This window comes from Ranitomeya variabilis, chromosome 3, assembly GCF_051348905.1.
Source record: "Ranitomeya variabilis isolate aRanVar5 chromosome 3, aRanVar5.hap1, whole genome shotgun sequence".
NCBI lineage: Eukaryota > Metazoa > Chordata > Amphibia > Anura > Dendrobatidae > Ranitomeya > Ranitomeya variabilis.
In genome coordinates, this window is record NC_135234.1 from 539,984,163 (window position 1) to 540,003,172 (window position 19,010).

The window sequence follows — 19,010 nt, forward strand, 5'->3', positions numbered from 1 at the left end:
ACACACACAGCTAGATAGATAGATGATAGATACATCCATAGATAGATATTAGATAGATCAATCGATCTATCTATCTATCTTTAGATATATCTATTATCTATCTATTGATCTATATAGATCTATCTATCTATTATCTATCTACCTATCTGTTATCTATCTATTTATCTATTCTCTATCTTTTATCTATTATCTATCTATTATCTATCTATTGATATATCTATCCATCTATCTATAGATATATATATCTATAGATAGATAAGACCAAGCCCAATGTTTAGTAATAAACATAATAAAATGGTACATAAAGAGTTAAATAAACACACACACAAAATCTGGGTTAGGCCGGGGTCACACTTGCGAGAAACTCGCACGAGTCTCGCACCTCAGACTCTAATATAGTCTTTTTTGTGGGTGTTTGATACCTTTATTCTTCTCTTTAGTTGTTGGTTATTAATCTGGTCCTGAATGTAGTGCGAGTACATTACAGACTAAACCGAGGGGCATTAGCCAAACTAAATATACCAGATATTCTGCGACTTTGAATAACCTTCATTTTAATAAGCAGCAGACATTCCCATTTTATCTTATCTGATTCATCTTTGCTCCCCATTCTTTATTCTTGATATCCTTTTGTCTCTTCCTCTCCTGCTCAATGTCGCTGTCAATTTAAGTGTTGAATTTTGGAATTTGTGCTCAGTTGAATGTAGCATACTTCTATGTCTTTTCAGAAACATCTGCACAGTGTCTGTGTGTCGTATATCTGTGCCCTTCTTTGGTGGCAGAACAGAGATCAAGTCTTTTAATATGCAGAAGTAAAAGGTGTTCCAATTATCTGTTCTTGTTGTGAAGGCGAGACCACCTTGTTCTGTGAGGCTCTTGTTTTGCAGCAAACTCGCTTGTCTCTATCCATAGCAAATGTCCTTTATGTAGAATGGAGGAAGGCCTTCTCTTCGTTTTCCTATGTACCAGTGTCTTGACTTTGTCAGCTGGAACATGCAGGGCAAACCTGTCTTATTATCTGTGCTTACTCTTCATGATTAGGTCACACATTCATTGAATGGAGTTTTCTGTTTGTCACCACATGCCCCCAGTTAAAAGAAAAGGGACTGAATAAATGTCATCCTCCAATGACATTAGCAACCTCTCTTCGTTTTGAGCAAAAAGTAACACAATAGTCAAAAGTCCACTAATTAGGGTGGAGTGCTAATAAAATGATAAAAGGTCTCTTGTTTTCTTTTTCATCTTGCCACGTACTGACAGCTTATCATGCGCTCAGTCCTTGTTTGTTTTGGCACTCGCCCTGTTCATTGTCGGTACTCGGGGCTTTGTTCACCTTTGCAGTTTCCAAAAGCATTTGCTTTATTTATTGGAAGCTGTGGGAAAAGCCCATGCTCTTGTTTCCTTTTATGAAAGTAAATGATGGAATTTTTCTTTACTAACCTTCTATTTGCCGTATTTTCCGTCCCATTAATCTGTCATTAAATGATGCCAGTAGTTGGCACCACTTCCTTTTTTCACACCACTTAAGATTTCAGATTAGAATTGTATCTACCACTGTGATCCTAAAGAGAGAGTGCCATTTGCATTATTTGTTAAACGGGTTTTCACATCTCTGACATTCATGGTATATCCACAGGATGTGACATATTTGTCATATATATGTGGGTGCTTCTATCCTCTGTAAATGCTATTAATAATGAGAATACCCATTTTAAAAAAATTGCTTAGCTTAAAAAAAAAAAAAAAAAATCACTTTTCTGGAGTCATGCTTCACTCTTGTGCCACATCATCTACTTTGTTGTAGTTTTTCACATTTTCATGGACTTCCACTGTTCTGTCGTTTCAATGCACTGCATCAGCAATTTGGACCACCTTATTAAACTATTGCAGAAGTGGGGAACCACATCTTCCTCTCTTGCCTCCCTTCTTTGAAAGACCACTCTGCCAAAGTATGCAGCGGAGATGGTTATGCTGCATGCTTAACATCTGGCCAGTGCAAAGTAAATTTGTCATGTTTCTTTTTTATATGTGTTCAGAAAAACGGCGATCCGCAAGATTTTATTGTTTTGAATACTAGGGAAAAAGTATTGAAAAAAAAAATGGCATTCTACAAGTACATTCTTGACGGTGCACCGCAAAAACAAGCTTCCATTGTTCTTGCGGCCCCATTGATTTTCAATGGGGGCCGTGTCCGTAAGCCGTGAAAAATATCGAGTAGGCTCGATATTTTTTCACGGCCGTAAAAATGGCCCTCACGGCCATACGGCGCTCCAACGAATTTATGCGGCCCCATTTCTGTTCAGAAAATGATGTTTTTAACTCCAGAATATGTGGTGTGTGAGTATCGACTTCCACCTTGCTGCAGGCTATCTCTAGTACGACCATTGCCATTTATACTGCCAGCAGTGAATTGGCAGAAAGAGAGAACAAGGTTCATGTCACATAAATATTTCTACTCTCAAACTGACTGTAGTTTTATCTACAATCCTCAACATTTAAATTCCAACACCAAGAAGATAAGGTTTTGGAATTCTGACAATCACATGATTGATAGACATGTTAATGATAAGCAACTGATGAAAAAAAAATGGCAGCAAAGTTTAAATATCCCGCTTTTATTTAGTATTGAGTATGAGCTCCACTTGCAGACATGCATGCACTTACATGACTTATTGGTTGGTTTAGCAATGTTGCACTTTGGCATGCAAATCATCAAGATCTGTTTGCAATTGTCAACTAGCGACGTCCCAGATGTCCTTGATGGGAGACAAGTCTGGAGACACTGCAGACCATAGGATCATGTATGGGCCACGCAGGCTGCTCACAGTTGCATGAGTAGCATGTCGTCTGGCTTTGTTGTGTTGAAAAACTGCTCTTAGGACACTTTGGAGAAATGGTCGTACCACTAGTTCCACGGCTAAATCAATGTAACACCAAGCTGTTATTGTGCCTGGAATGAAGTCTAGAGGGATCCAGTTACCATACATTATGCCACGCCACCCCGTCAGATGGCTTATGCTCCACATTGAGCTAGTAGCCAGATACCCAGCTGCAGGTGTTCCTTTACACCACCGCCCACGAAGGCTATCATGTTATAGAGCAAGACTGCAGTAGAGACTGGAGACAATGTGGCGGTAACGTCACACTAATTCTACTAGAGTGGTGTGCTATTATGTTTGGTGGCTTAAAATATGGTAGCAGACCCTTCTATTTTTCTTTTAGGTGTATACACTACAGCTCAGCATTACATTGGTTTGGTCAAGGAGCCATTGTATCCATTTCTCCAAAGTGACTGAGAAACTGTTTTAAAACACAACAACGCAAGGCTGCATTTTGTTTGTGCTGTGAGTAGCCTATGTGGCCTATACGTGCTACCATGGCCTGCAGCGTCTCCTGACCGGTCTCCATCCAGCACATCTGGGATGTAATTGGATGGAAATTGCAAAGGGATTTGGATGTCCATGTGCATTTACATTTGGCAGAATGTTTCTCGGGCAACCATTTTTAACCTCATTGATAGTAATCAATCGCTCCTAATCGATACTGAAGAAAACTAAAAATTTTGATTCAATTTTTTCATCCTTAGAATATCACTTAACACGTCTATCAAACGTGTGATTTTAATATTTCCACAACTTTTCCTCCTTGGTTTAGTAGTTTTAACGTTGAGGCCTCTCACACAGGAGTGATGAATCTCTCTTCCGAGAGAATCGTATCGAAATTGTAATGACACTCGGTTTAAACTCTGATCAGCGTTTGAGCCGAGTGTCGTTTTACTGTGATCTGATTCTCTTGGGTGAAAGAATTGCTGCACAGGTGTGGAGAAGACGGAGAACTTAATTTCTCCATTGCCTGGGTCTGCGTATATCGGACTGCACTTTGATGACATTCAAGTGCAGTCCAATGTTTTACACGCACTCATACACATGAAAGGTTGCACATGATCTGATCTATAGAGCCGCTCACAATATGCTGTGATTTTTTTTTTTTCTCATGCCAAAATGGCGTAAACTAAAATAAAATGCAGACCTGCACTTGACCATAGAATACATTGGTCTGAGTGCTATCTGATCAAACATTGGATAGCCCCCATCCGAGTTATATGCTTGTGCGAGCGAGCCCTGAGGAGTGTATAAAACATTACTGGGTCACTTTCACATTAAGATATGTACACCAAATTATTGAATACAACAGAAATTATTGGTTGGGACTTGATTCCATCACATACAAAACAAGTATATAGTCTGCATTACCATTTGTTTTTGTTTGTTTTTTTCACAAACACTTTTTACATCTATTTGCAGTTATAGTGTAGGTATGGAGTTCATTGAGTAGAAGTGATAAAATGTGCCAATTGTTTGTGTAGTCTTTTTATCTGTTTCTCCCATACACAGGAGCTCTTTCTCCCATACACAGGAGCGCGTTCTCCCATACACAGGAGCGCGTTCTCCCATACACAGGAGCGCATTCTCCCATACACAGGAGCGCGTTCTCCCATACACAGGAGCGCGTTCTCCCATACACAGGAGCGCGTTCTCCCATACACAGGAGCGCGTTCTCCCATACACAGGAGCGCGTTCTCCCATACACAGGAGCGCGTTCTCCCATACACAGGAGCGCGTTCTCCCATACACAGGAGCGCGTTCTCCCATACACAGGAGCGCATTCTCCCATACACAGGAGCGCGTTCTCCCATACACAGGAGCGCGTTCTCCCATACACAGGAGCGCGTTCTCCCATACACAGGAGCTCCTTCTCCCATACACAGGAGCGCATTCTCCCATACACAGGAGCGCGTTCTCCCATACACAGGAGCTCGTTCTCCCATACACAGGAGCTCGTTCTCCCATACACGGGAGCGCGTTCTCCCATACACGGGAGCGCATTCTCCCATACACAGGAGCGCGTTCTCCCATACACAGGAGCGCGTTCTCCCATACACAGGAGCGCGTTCTCCCATACACAGGAGCGCGTTCTCCCATACACAGGAGCGCATTCTCCCATACACAGGAGCGCGTTCTCCCATACACAGGAGCGCGTTCTCCCATACACAGGAGCGCGTTCTCCCATACACAGGAGCTCCTTCTCCCATACACAGGAGCGCATTCTCCCATACACAGGAGCGCGTTCTATCATACACAGGAGCGCGTTCTCCCATACACAGGAGCTCGTTCTCCCATACACAGGAGCTCGTTCTCCCATACACGGGAGCGCGTTCTCCCATACACGGGAGCTCGTTCTCCCATACACGGGAGCGCGTTCTCCCATACACGGGAGCGCGTTCTCCCATACACTGGAGCTCGTTCTCCCATACACGGGAGCGCGTTCTCCCATACACGGGAGCGCGTTCTCCCATACACGGGAGCGCGTTCTCCCATACACGGGAGCGCGTTCTCCCATACACGGGAGCGCGTTCTCCCATACACGGGAGCGCGTTCTCCCATACACGGGAGCGCGTTCTCCCATACACAGGAGGATTTCGAGTTAAAAATTCCTGGTAATGCCTCCCTTGTACTTAATATAAATTATAACCTAAAGGTTACAAGCAAATACTTCCGCAATGGAATGGAGAAGTAAAAAAAAATATTATTTTTTCCTCAGCTCTGCAGCCACTATTCCATGATGTTACCAGTTTATCATGTATAAATGGTGACAGGTCCTCTTTAAGAGTAGGCAAAAAATATATACCTCTGCAAACAGAATATGGTGCTATGGATCTCTAATTTGTTGATTAAAACTGCAGTTTTACTTATAGTGGAACATTTATTAATGCATGTAATTTGAATAAGAAGATTTGTACATAAATAATAATAATAATCTTTATATAGCGCTAACATATTCCGCTGCTCTTTACAGTTTGCACACATTATCATCACTGTCCCCGATGGGGCTCACAATCTAGAATCCCTATCAGTATGTTTTTGGAATGTGGGAGAAAACCGGAGAACACGGAGGAAACCCACGCAAACACGGGGGGAACATACAAACTCCTTACAGATGTTGTCCTTGGTGGGATTTGAACCCAGGACTCCACGCTGCAAGGTTGCGTACTGCCCGGAATTATATTCTTATGATATTGTTGTATTCTGTATGAATCTACATGATGTCTGATGATGAGATGCAATGATTACCTCTATCCCCTATATCCATTTTAGACCTGATTTTTTACATCCTTAATTCACAATAATACTTTCTGTATTTTATTAGTCAGAACTTTCATACTTGAAATAATTCCTAAATTTTGTTTTTCTTTTTCCATTCAGTGCCTTAGTCGTGATGCAGCTGGCAATATTGGCATTCAGTTCTTGGGCACAGTGGTGAGTACAATTTTGCCATGCTTGAATGAAAGAGTGCTTTTTTGTGTACAATATAACAAATAATCACAATTAACTACTACAGTCAATAGATATACCAAGTGAACAAGTGATCTCTGTAATTCCTTTTAGATCTCAGAATATGTGGTATATGAGTATTGGCTGCCATGTTGATGCAGGATTTCTCTAGTGTGGCCGTCATTAGCATTTTATAGCCAGCGATGAATGCACATAAAGAGCGCATAAGCTTCATGTCACATGGATGTTTCAGTTGCCTGTGCCCGGACTGTAGTAATATCAATATTACATTGCTTTCACATTTGAGTGTGTAAAACAAACTATGTGAAGCAGAGTCTATTAGTTACAAAATTATTAGTTACGAGTGAGTATACTCGTTGCTCGGGTGGTCTCTGAGAATTTGTGAGTGCTCAGAGATTTAGTTGTTGTCAACGCAGCTGCACGACTTACGGCTCCTAGTCAGCCTGAGGTTGCCTGGTTGCTAGGGAATCCCCACATGTATTTAGGCTGTCCAGCAGCCGCAAATCATGCAGCTGCGTCAACAAAAACTAAATCTCCGAGCACTCACAAATACTCGGAAAACCCGAACAACGAGTATACTCGCTCATCACTAAAAATGATCAAAATATGGAGTGTATATCATGCACCAATATTTTTGTTTATTTTTAAAAAAACTTTTTACATCAACGTAATGAACTGGGTCCATGAACAGGAATTGATAAGAGTAGCTCAATTTTTAATTGAGGGACACTTTTTGGTGCAGAATATTGCTAGATATGTACACTAGCCTTTAGGCTGCTTTATAGGGTGGTAGAAGACCTCCTGAAGGGGGAGGGAGTGTACTCTAGCTTTATTGTCAGTTTTGATCAGCGGTATTGTTGCGCTACTGGCCCAAAATGTGTGTCATAACTCTGTTGACGGGCTCCTTCCCTGTCCCTAATGCTAGCAGCACCCTACCTCTCCCTGCTCCCCGGATTACTTCTGATGGTGAAGATGCCATGGCCACGTACCTTGCCTTAGCTTCTGAATCTGTCCTCTGTCTGAACTCTTCCTCTACCCAGGGAAGAGGGAAGTAGTATTGTACTGTAATACAGCAAGCAGACTAACAAGTTAATACGAACAGGGGTAATGAAAAATACCAAACATACAAATATACTCACACATGAACAGAGGGATGCATTGGGGAGTGGAGTATGGGGTTAAACCACAGTAGGAGTAGAAGATTCAAATTATCACACACTCAAAACCTAGCAACAGTCACTGATAAACCCACCAACCGCTTTCTACTATAAACTAACAACAACCTCCAGCCATGCAGCTAAGCTACAGTTAAGGTACCTTCACACGAAGCGACGCTGCAGCGATAGCGACAACGATGCCGATCGCTGCAGCGTCGCTGTTTGATCGCTGGGGAGCTGTCACACAGACCGCTCTCCAGCGACCAACGATGCCGAGGTCCCCGGGTAACCAGGGTAAACATCGGGTTGCTAAGCGCAGGGCCGCGCTTAGTAAACCGATGTTTACCCTGGTTACCAGCGTAAAAGTAAAAAAAACAAACAGTACATGCTCACCTGCGCGTCCCCCAGCGTCTGCTTCCTGACACTGACTGAGCTCCGGCCCTAACAGCACAGCGGTGACGTCACCGCTGTGCTTTCACTTTAGGGCCGGCGCTCAGTAAGTGTCAGGAGGCAGACGCTGGGGGACGCGCAGGTGAGCATGTACTGTTTGTTTTTTTTACTTTTACGCTGGTAACCAGGGTAAACATCGGGTTACTAAGCGCGGCCCTGCGCTTGGTAACCCGATGTTTACCCTGGTTACCAGTGTAAAACATCGCTGGTATCGTTGCTTTTGCTTTCAAACACAATGATACACGGCGATCGGATGACCAAATAAAGTTCTGGACTTTATTCAGCGACATCACAGCAGGATCCTGATCGCTGCTGCGTGTCAAACTAAACGATATCGCTAGCCAGGACGCTGCAACGTCACGGATCGCTAGCGATATCGTTACAAAGTCGTTTCGTGTGAAGGTACCTTAACTCTGACAAAGAGTGCTAGCCAGGGCACAGATTATATAGGAGATGGGAGTGGCTAACAGTACACAGCTGAGAGCCTAAATGATCCAGGAGCTCTCAACTGAGCACATTAGCCCCTGCACTGCCAAAATAAATTTACACAGTTTAATGAGAAAGTGAAGTACTTCTAATAGAAGTAGGAGAAACCAGATTCTGTGATCTTCTGGCTCCTCTCTGTCACGGCAACCCCATGACACTGTGCTTTATTCCGATGTTGCACAGGCAAAGCTGCCTGATATATAGAACTGAAATTGGCCAGTTCAAGAGCTAATAGTGCACTTCAATGATCCAACCAGCATCAGAGCAGCGCTTACAAGCTTTATTGTAACAAGCTTGTAATAACTGCTCATGATTGGACAATTCTGGTCGACTGGTAAATAAGGCTACATGCCTATAACCCATAAAATTAAAAATAATTTCATTTTTAGCACAGAAAGGATTTTATAACAAGTAAGTTGCAATATTGTTTGTTTTTACAAACACTTTGCAATGTTTTACATTGCTCTTTTGTCGGTGCAGTTTTTGCAAATTAAGTTGCCTAAACTTTTCAGCAGGTAGGTTGAAATCACCCCACAAAAAAACTCCTAGCCTCCTATAATGATATTTGTGTGTATATATATATATATATATATATATAATGTGTGTGTGTGTGTGTTTTTATACATAAAATCCCAATAAAGTACATATACATTTCTGAGTGTAATGTAAAAAAATGGGGAAAAGTTCATGGGGTATGAAAACTCTTTGAAGGCACTGTGTGTATAAAGATATACACATATTCACACATTTAAACTATAAATATACTGTGACAGAGTCACTGGCACAGTATATGGAGGGAGATATGTGTCACTGTGCATAGTGGCGTCAGTGATGTGAAACCAGAATATTTTCCTCCAGCACACGAAGTGTTGTGAGGGTTAAATTAAAGTTGCAGACATGGGCTGGTTTTAGTGGACACCTATGGAGTGGGTGGGAAGGTGTTTCACCAGATCTTCACCTGCACAGCTGTGTGCTAACAGGACCTGTGTGACTGAGTTTAAATAGCTGGCCTTGAGAGGCAGTGGCTCAAGACACATGGGGGTCTGAGAGGGCAAATCCCTCAAGACAACTGGACTTTGGTAGATGTTAGTGTTCCCGTTATGCCAGAAAGACTCTGTTTACTTTGCTGAACCCTGTGGTGGTCTATGCTGTTCCACAATAAACCAGCAGGTCTTTTACCACGAGAAGCATTACTGTGGAAAGCGGGTGAGTCAACCCCTTACAATATATATATATATATATATATATATATATATATATATATATATATATATATATATATATACACTGTGCAGAATTATTAGGTAAGTTGTATTTTAGAGGATTATTTTTGTTATTGATCAACAATCAACCCAAAAGACTCATAAATATCAAAGCTTAATATTTTTGAAAGTTGTAGTGGGTTTTTTTTTTAGATTTGGCTATCTTAGGAGGATATCTTGTCATGATCTCTGCAGGCAGAGATCATAGCAAGCCTATAGAGGGACAAGCTCTCGGAAGATGTAACTATACTGACCATGAACTAAGCCTGCCGCGCAACCAGAAATAGCCAGGTAGCATTTCCTATTTATCGCTAGATGCCCAGCTCTGGCCTAAGACCTAAATAGCTAGCAGAGGGAAATATAAGACCTGGCTCACCTCTAGAGAAATATTCCAAAGAAGACAGTAGCCCCCCACATATAATGACGGTGAGTTCAGATGAAACAACAAACGCAGCAGGAAAATAGCCTTAGCAAATTTGAGGTCCGCTTACTAGATAGCAGAAGACAGATAGTATACTTTCATGGTCAGCAGAAAAACACTAACAAAACACCATCCAGAGATTACCTTAAACTCTGGCATTAACTCATAACGCCAGAGTAGCAATCCCTGATCAACGAGAGCTTTCCAGACACAGTAACAAAACTTCAGCTGTGAACTGGAACAAATAGGCAAAACAAAACATGGACAAAAGTCCAACTTATCTAGTAGTAGTCTAGAAGCAGGAACAAGCACTGAGAGGCATCAGATAACATTGTTGACCGGCAAGAAACCACCAGAGAAATGAGCTTAAATAGCGACACCCACTACTGATGGAACCAGGTGAAACAGGAAAGAGGATGACAAGTCCAATTCCACAAGCGGCCACCGGGGGAGCCCAGAATCCAAATTCACAACAGTACCCCCCCCTCAAGGAGGGGGCACCGAACCCTCACCAGATCCACCAGGGCGACCAGGATGAGCCCTATGGAAGGCACGAACAAGATCAGAAGCATGAACATCAGATGCATTGACCCAAGAATTATCCTCCTGGCCGTAACCCTTCCAGTTGACCAGATACTGGAGACTCCGTCTGGAAACACGAGAGTCCAAAATTTTCTCCACAACGTACTCCAACTCACCCTCAACCAACACCGGAGCAGGAGGCTCAACTGAAGGTACCACAGGTACCTCATACCTGCGCAATAACGACCGATGAAAAACGTTATGAATGGAAAAGGACGCAGGGAGGTCCAAACGGAAAGAAACAGGATTAAGAATCTCCAATATTCTATAAGGGCCGATGAACCGAGGTTTAAACTTAGGAGAAGAGACCCTCATAGGGACAAAACGAGAAGACAACCACACCAAATCTCCAACACAAAGCCGAGAACCAACACGACGATGACGGTTGGCAAAACGCTGAGTCTTCTCCTGGGACAACTTCAAATTGTCCATAACCTGCCCCCAGATGTGATGCAATCTCTCCACCACCGCATCCACTCCAGGACAATCCGAGGATTCCACCTGACCGGAGGAAAATCGAGGGTGAAACCCCGAATTACAGAAAAACGGGGACACCAAGGTGGAAGAGCTGGCCCGATTATTGAGGGCGAACTCTGCCAATGGCAAAAAAGCAACCCAATCATCCTGGTCAGCAGAGACAAAACACCTCAGATATGTCTCCAGGGTCTGATTAGTCCGCTCGGTCTGGCCATTAGTCTGAGGGTGAAAAGCAGATGAAAAAGACAAATCTATGCCCATCCTAGCACAGAATGCCCGCCAAAATCTAGACACAAATTGGGTACCTCTGTCAGAAACAATATTCTCAGGAATACCGTGCAATCGGACAACATTCTGAAAAAACAGAGGAACCAACTCAGAAGAAGAAGGCAACTTGGGCAGAGGAACCAAATGGACCATTTTAGAGAAACGGTCACAGACCACCCAGATGACAGACATCTTCTGGGAAACAGGCAGATCTGAAATAAAATCCATCGAGATGTGTGTCCAAGGCCTCTTAGGAATAGGCAAGGGCAACAGCAGTCCGCTAGCCCGAGAACTACAAGACTTGGCCCGAGCACAAACGTCACATGACTGCACAAAGACTCGCACATCTCGTGACAGGGAAGGCCACCAGAAGGATCTTGCCACCAAATCCCTGGTACCAAAAATTCCGGGATGACCTGCCAATGCAGAAGAATGTACCTCAGAGATGACTCTGCTGGTCCAATCATCCGGAACAAACAGTCTATCAGGCGGACAACGATCCGGTCTATCCGCCTGAAACTCTTGCAAGGACCGCCGCAGATCAGGAGAAACGGCCGACAAAATTACTCCCTCCCTAAGGATACCTGTGGGTTCAGAATTACCAGGAGAGTCCGGGTCAAAACTCCTAGAAAGGGCATCTGCCTTAACATTCTTAGAACCCGGTAGGTATGACACCACAAAATTAAAGCGAGAAAAAAAATAAAGACCAGCGCGCCTGTCTAGGATTCAGGCGTCTGGCAGTCTCAAGATAAATCAAATTTTTGTGGTCAGTCAATACCACCACCTGATGCCTAGCCCCCTCGAGCCAATGGCGCCACTCCTCAAACGCCCACTTCATGGCCAAAAGCTCCCGATTCCCAACATCATAATTCCGCTCTGCGGGCGAAAATTTGCGAGAAAAGAAGGCACAAGGCCTAATGACGGAGCAGTCGGAACCTTTCTGCGACAACACTGCCCCAGCTCCGATCTCCGAAGCGTCAACCTCAACCTGAAAAGGCAGATTCACATCAGGCTGACGCAACACAGGGGCAGAGGCAAAACGGCGCTTAAGCTCCTGAAAGGCCTCTACAGCATGAGGGGACCAATTAGCAACATCAGCGCCTTGTCTGGTCAAATCAGTCAGTGGTTTAACGACATCCGAAAAACCAGCAATAAATCGGCGGTAAAAGTTGGCAAAGCCCAAAAATCTCTGAAGACCCTTAAGAGAGGAGGGCTGAGTCCAGTCACAAATAGCTTGCACCTTGACGGGATCCATCTCAATGGAAGAGGGAGAAAAAATATACCCCAAAAAGGAAATTTTCTGGACCCCAAAAACGCACTTAGACCCCTTCACACATAAAGAATTAGACCGCAGAACCTGAAAAACTCTCCTGACCTGCTGGACATGAGAGTCCCAGTCATCAGAAAAAATCAGAATATCATCCAGATATATTATCATAAATTTATCCAGAAAATCGCGGAAAATATCATGCATAAAAGACTGGAAAACTGAAGGGGCATTAGAAAGACCAAAAGGCATGACCAAATACTCAAAGTGGCCCTCGGGCGTATTAAATGCGGTCTTCCACTCATCCCCCTGCCTGATCCGCACCAAATTATACGCCCCACGAAGATCAATTTTAGAGAACCACTTAGCACCCTCTATACGAGCAAACAAATCAGTAAGCAATGGCAATGGGTATTGATACTTAACAGTGATCTTATTCAGAAGCCGATAATCAATACATGGTCTCAAAGAGCCGTCTTTTTTTGAGACAAAGAAAAACCCAGCTCCCAAGGGAGAAGAAGATGGACGAATATGTCCCTTTTCCAAAGACTCCTTTATATATTCCCGCATAGCAGCATGTTCCGGCACAGACAGATTAAACAAACGACCCTTGGGATATTTACAACCCGGTATCAAATCTATGGCACAATCGCACTCACGGTGCGGAGGTAACGACCCAAGCTTGGGTTCGTCAAAGACATCTTGATAATCAGAGAGGAACTCAGGGACTTCAGAGGGAATGGACGACGAAATAGAAACCAAAGGTAAGTCCCCATGAATACCCTTACATCCCCAGCTCAACACAGACATTGCTCTCCAGTCCAAGACTGGGTTGTGAGACTGCAACCATGGCAATCCCAGTACCAAATCGTCATGTAAATTATACAGCACCAGGAAACGAATAATCTCCTGGTGATCCGGATTGATACGCATGGTTACTTGTGTCCAGTATTGTGGTTTATTATTAGCCAATGGGGTGGAGTCAATCCCCTTCAGAGGAATAAGAGTCTCCAAAGGCTCTAAATCAAAACCACAACGATTGGCAAAGGACCAATCCATAAGACTCAGAGCGGCGCCAGAGTCAACATAGGCGTCCGTGGCAATGGATGACAAAGAGCAAATCAGGGTTACAGACAAAATAAACTTAGACTGAATGGTGCCAATGGAAACAGACTTATCAAGCTTCTTTGTACGCCTAGAGCATGCTGATATAACATGAGTAGAATCCCCACAATAGAAACACAATCCATTCTTCCGTCTAAAATTCTGTCGCTCGCTCCTGGACAGAATTCTATCACACTGCATACTTTCTGGCGTCTTTTCCATAGACACCGCCAGATGGTGCACCGGTTTGCGCTCCCGCAGACGCCTATCAATCTGAATAGCCATTGTCATGGACTCATTCAGACCTGCAGGCACAGGGAACCCCACCATAACATCCTTAACGGCATCAGAGAGACCTTCTCTGAAAGTTGCCGCCAAGGCGCACTCATTCCACTGAGTAAGCACAGACCATTTACGGAATTTTTGGCAGAAAACTTCAGCTTCGTCTTGCCCCTGAGATAGTGCCATCAAAGTTTTTTCTGCCTGAAGTTCCAAATGAGGTTCCTCATAAAGCAAGCCCAAGGCCAGAAAAAACGCATCCACATCGCGTAACGCAGGATCCCCTGCTGGCAATGAGAAGGCCCAATCTTGAGGGTCACCCCTGAGCAAGGAAATCACAATCCTAACCTGCTGAGCAGGGTCTCCAGCTGAACGAGACTTCAGGGACAAATAAAGCTTACAATTATTTCGGAAATTCTGGAAGCTAGCTCTATTCCCTGTGAAGAACTCCGGCAAAGGAATTCTCGGCTCAGATACCGGAGCATGTACCACAAAATCTTGTAAATTTTGTACTTTCGTGATGAGATTATTCAAACCCGCAGTTACACTCTGGAGATCCATTATTGTCAGGTGCACACAGAGCCATACAGAGATTAGGAGGAGAGAGAGAAAAAAGACTGCAGCAAGGCAGACTGGAGGAAAAAAAAAAAAAAAATTCCAGCAGACTTCTTATAACTCTCCTTTCTCAACCTGGGTCTTTAACACTTTATTGGCCGGTCAAACTGTCATGATCTCTGCAGGCAGAGATCATAGCAAGCCTATAGAGGGACAAGCTCTCGGAAGATGTAACTATACTGACCATGAACTAAGCCTGCCGCGCAACCAGAAATAGCCAGGTAGCATTTCCTATTTATCGCTAGATGCCCAGCTCTGGCCTAAGACCTAAATAGCTAGCAGAGGGAAATATAAGACCTGGCTCACCTCTAGAGAAATATTCCAAAGAAGACAGTAGCCCCCCACATATAATGACGGTGAGTTCAGATGAAACAACAAACGCAGCAGGAAAATAGCCTTAGCAAATTTGAGGTCCGCTTACTAGATAGCAGAAGACAGATAGTATACTTTCATGGTCAGCAGAAAAACACTAACAAAACACCATCCAGAGATTACCTTAAACTCTGGCATTAACTCATAACGCCAGAGTAGCAATCCCTGATCAACGAGAGCTTTCCAGACACAGTAACAAAACTTCAGCTGTGAACTGGAACAAATAGGCAAAACAAAACATGGACAAAAGTCCAACTTATCTAGTAGTAGTCTAGAAGCAGGAACAAGCACTGAGAGGCATCAGATAACATTGTTGACCGGCAAGAAACCACCAGAGAAATGAGCTTAAATAGCGACACCCACTACTGATGGAACCAGGTGAAACAGGAAAGAGGATGACAAGTCCAATTCCACAAGCGGCCACCGGGGGAGCCCAGAATCCAAATTCACAACAATATCTGTTTGTGCAGATAAATTACTGTGCAGAATTATTAGGCAACTTAATAAAAAACAAATATATTCCCATCTCACTTGTTAATTTTCACCAGGTAAACCAATATAACTGCACAGAATTTAGAAATAAACATTTCTGACATGCAAAAACAAAACCCCAAAAAATTAGTGACCAATATACCCACCTTTCTTTATGATGACACTCAACAGCCTTCCATCCATAGATTGTCAGTTGCTTGATCTGTTTACGCTCAACATTGCGTGCAGCAGCCACCACAGGCTCCCAAACACTGTTCCGAGAGGTGTACTGTTTTCTCTCAATGTAGATCTCACATTTTATGAAGGACCACAAGTTCTCTATGGGGTTCAGATCAGGTGAACAAGGGGGCCATGTCATTATTTTTTCTTCTTTGAGACCTTTACTGGCCAGCCACGCTGTGGAGTAGTTGGAGGCATGTGATGGAGCATTGTGATGCATGAAAATCATGTTTTTCTTGAATGATACTGACTTCTTCCTGTAACACTGCTTGAAGAAGTTGTCTTCCAGAAACTGGCAGTAGGTCTGGGAGTTGAGCTTCACTCCATCCTCAACCCGAAAAGGTCCCACAAGTTCATCTTTGATACCAGTCCATACCAGTACCCCACCTCCACCTTGCTGGTGTCTGAGTCGGAGTGGAGCTCTCTGTCCTTTACTGATCCAGCCTCTGGCCCATCCATCTGGCCCATCAAGAGTCACTCTCATTTCATCAGTCCATAAAACCTTTGAAAAGTCAGTCTTAAGATATTTCTTGGCCCAGTCTTGACGTTTTATCTTATGTTTCTTGTTCAAAGGTGGTCATTTTTCAACCTTCCTTACCTTGGCCATGTTCTTGAGTATCGCACACCTTGTGCTTTTTGTTACTCCAGTAACGTTGGAGCTCTGAAATATGGCAAAACTGGTGGCAAATGGCATCTTGGAAGCTTCACGCTTGATTTTCCTCAATTCATGGGCAGTTATTTTGCGCCTCTTTTGCCCAACACGCTTCTTGTGATCCTGTTGGCTATTTGCCATGAAACGCTTGATTGTTTGGTGATCACGCTTCAAATGTTTGGCAATTTCAAGACTGCTGCATCCCTTTCCAAGACATCTCACAATTTTGGACTTTTCAGATCCCGTCAAATCTCTCTTCTGACCCATTTTGCCAAAGGAAAGGAAGTTGCCTAATAATTAAGCACACCTTATATAGGGTTTTGATGTCATTAGACAACACCCCTCCTCATTATAGAGATGCACATCACCTGATTTACTTAATTGGTAGTTGGCTCTCAAGCCTGAACAGCTTGGAGTAGGACAACATGTATAAAAAGTATCATGTGATCAAAATACAACTTGCCTAATAATTCTGCACACAGTGTATATATATATATATATATACTGTAATATACCGGTATGTGTGTGAATATATGTGCATAAATATAAAATACACACATACAGTGTGCAAGTATTTGTTACGTGTAAAGGAAATGATACATGGTTTTCTTATTATTTATTAAAAAACTAGCTGTACTACCCGGCTTCGCCTGGGTTAATGACTGCTGTTAGCAAAATAGAATGTGTTAACAAAAATTTATTCTGCACGCAAAAACCACAAAACAAATAGATAGAAATGTAATTATTAAAAGGCAAAAACTAAGCTAATAGAAGCATTTCACAACATATATTAGCTTTGTTATACTGAGAATGTCTTTGTTGCCTATATTAACCAATCAGAGCTCAGATTAATTAACTGTAGCAAAATAGAAGCTGAGCTGTGATTGGTTGCTATTGGCAGCCTGATAAATCCCCAGCCAACAGTAAGCCCACCCCCTGGCAGTATATATTAGCTCACACATACACATAATAGACAGGTCATGTGACTGACAGCTGCCGTATTTCCTATATGGTACATTTGTTGCTCTTGTAGTTTGTCAGCTTATTAAATCAGATTTTTATTTTTGAAGGACAATACCAGGCTTGTGTGTGTTTTAAGGCGAGTTTCATGTGTCAAGTTGTGTGTGTTGAGTTGCGTGTGGCGACATGCATGTAGCGACTTTTGTGAGATGAGTTTTGTGTGGTGACATGCATGTAGCAACATTTTGTGTGTCGAGTTGCATGTGACAGGTTAGTGTAGCAAGTTGTGTGCAGCAAGATTTGTGCATGGCGAGTTTTGCGCGTGGCGAGTTTTATGTGTGGTGCGTTTTGAGTATGTGCAAGTTTTGTGTGAGGCAACTTTAGCATGTGTTGCAACTTTTGTACATGTGGCAATTTTTCTGTGTGTGCAAGTTTTGCATGAGGTGAGTTTTCCATGAGGTGAGTTTTGCACGTGTGGCGAGTTTTGCGTGAGCCTAGTTTTGCATATGGCGAGTTTTGCATGTAGCGAGTTTTGCGCGTGGCGAGTTTTGAGTGGTGACTTTTGTGTTTCGACTTTTATGTGGCGAGGTTTGTGTGTGTGTGTTGAAATGTGTGCTGAGGGTCGTATATGTGTTCAAGCACGTGGTAGTGTGTGGCGCATTTTGTGTTTGTGTTCATATCCCCGTGTGTGGTGAGTATCCCATGTCGGGGCCCCGCCTTAGCAACTGTACGGTATATACTCTTTGGCGCCATCGCTCTCATTCTTTAAGTCCCCATTGTTCACATCTGGCAGCTGTCAATTTTCCTCCAACACTTTTCCCTTCACTTTTTCCCCATTATGTAGATAGGGGCAAAATTGTTTGGTGAATTGGAACGCGCGGGGTTAAAATTTCACCTCACAACATAGCCTATGACGCTCTCGGGGTCCAGACGTGTGACTGTGCAAAATTTTGTGGCTGTAGCTGCGACGGTGCAGATGCCAATCCCGGACATACACACATACATACACACACACATTCAGCTTTATATATTAGATATACCTGTATGTAATCTCCTGTATATAGTATATACCTGTGTGTCATCTCACCTATATATAGTATATATCTGTGTGTCATCTCCTCCTGTATATACCTGTATGTCATCTCCTATACATAGCATATACCTGTATGTCATCTCCTCCTCTATATACTATATACCTGTAGGTAATCTGCTCCTGTATATAGTATATACCTGTGTGTCATCTCCTCCTGTATATAGTATATACCTGTATGTTATCTCCTCCTGTATGTAGTATGTACCTGTATGTCATCTCCTCCTCTATATAGTATATACCTGTGTGTCATCTCTCCTGTATATAGTATATATCTGTGTGTCATCTCCTGTATATAGTATATACCTGTGTGTCATCTCTCCTGTAAATAGTATATACCTGTGTGTCATCTCATCCTGTATATAGTATATATCTGTATGTCATCTCCTCCTGTATTAGCCCTCGTTCACACGTTATTTGGTCAGTATTTTTACCACAGTATTTGTAAGCTAAATTGGCAGCCTGATAAATCCCCAGCCAACAGTAAGCCGACCCCCTGGCAGTA

General features: G+C 43.1%; 1 protein-coding gene and 1 long non-coding RNA gene across 2 annotated transcripts in view; one reads left to right on the forward strand and one right to left on the reverse strand.

The window, feature by feature from the left end:
• The window catches only part of LOC143816560 (uncharacterized), a 54,810-nt gene extending 47,244 nt beyond the window's left edge, over window positions 1-7,566 (reverse strand). Inside the window, exons 1-2 of the long non-coding RNA XR_013223958.1 lie at window positions 7,493-7,566; window positions 7,343-7,415 (exon numbers count right to left, since the gene is read on the reverse strand). This is a non-coding gene — a long non-coding RNA (uncharacterized LOC143816560). The remainder of the gene's footprint in view (window positions 1-7,342; window positions 7,416-7,492) is intronic.
• Window positions 1-19,010, forward strand: part of PCCA (propionyl-CoA carboxylase subunit alpha) — a 658,713-nt gene that overhangs the window by 529,850 nt on the left and 109,853 nt on the right. The window contains exon 21 of the mRNA XM_077297080.1: window positions 6,264-6,317. Coding sequence (XP_077153195.1) covers window positions 6,264-6,317 — 54 coding nt within the window. The remainder of the gene's footprint in view (window positions 1-6,263; window positions 6,318-19,010) is intronic.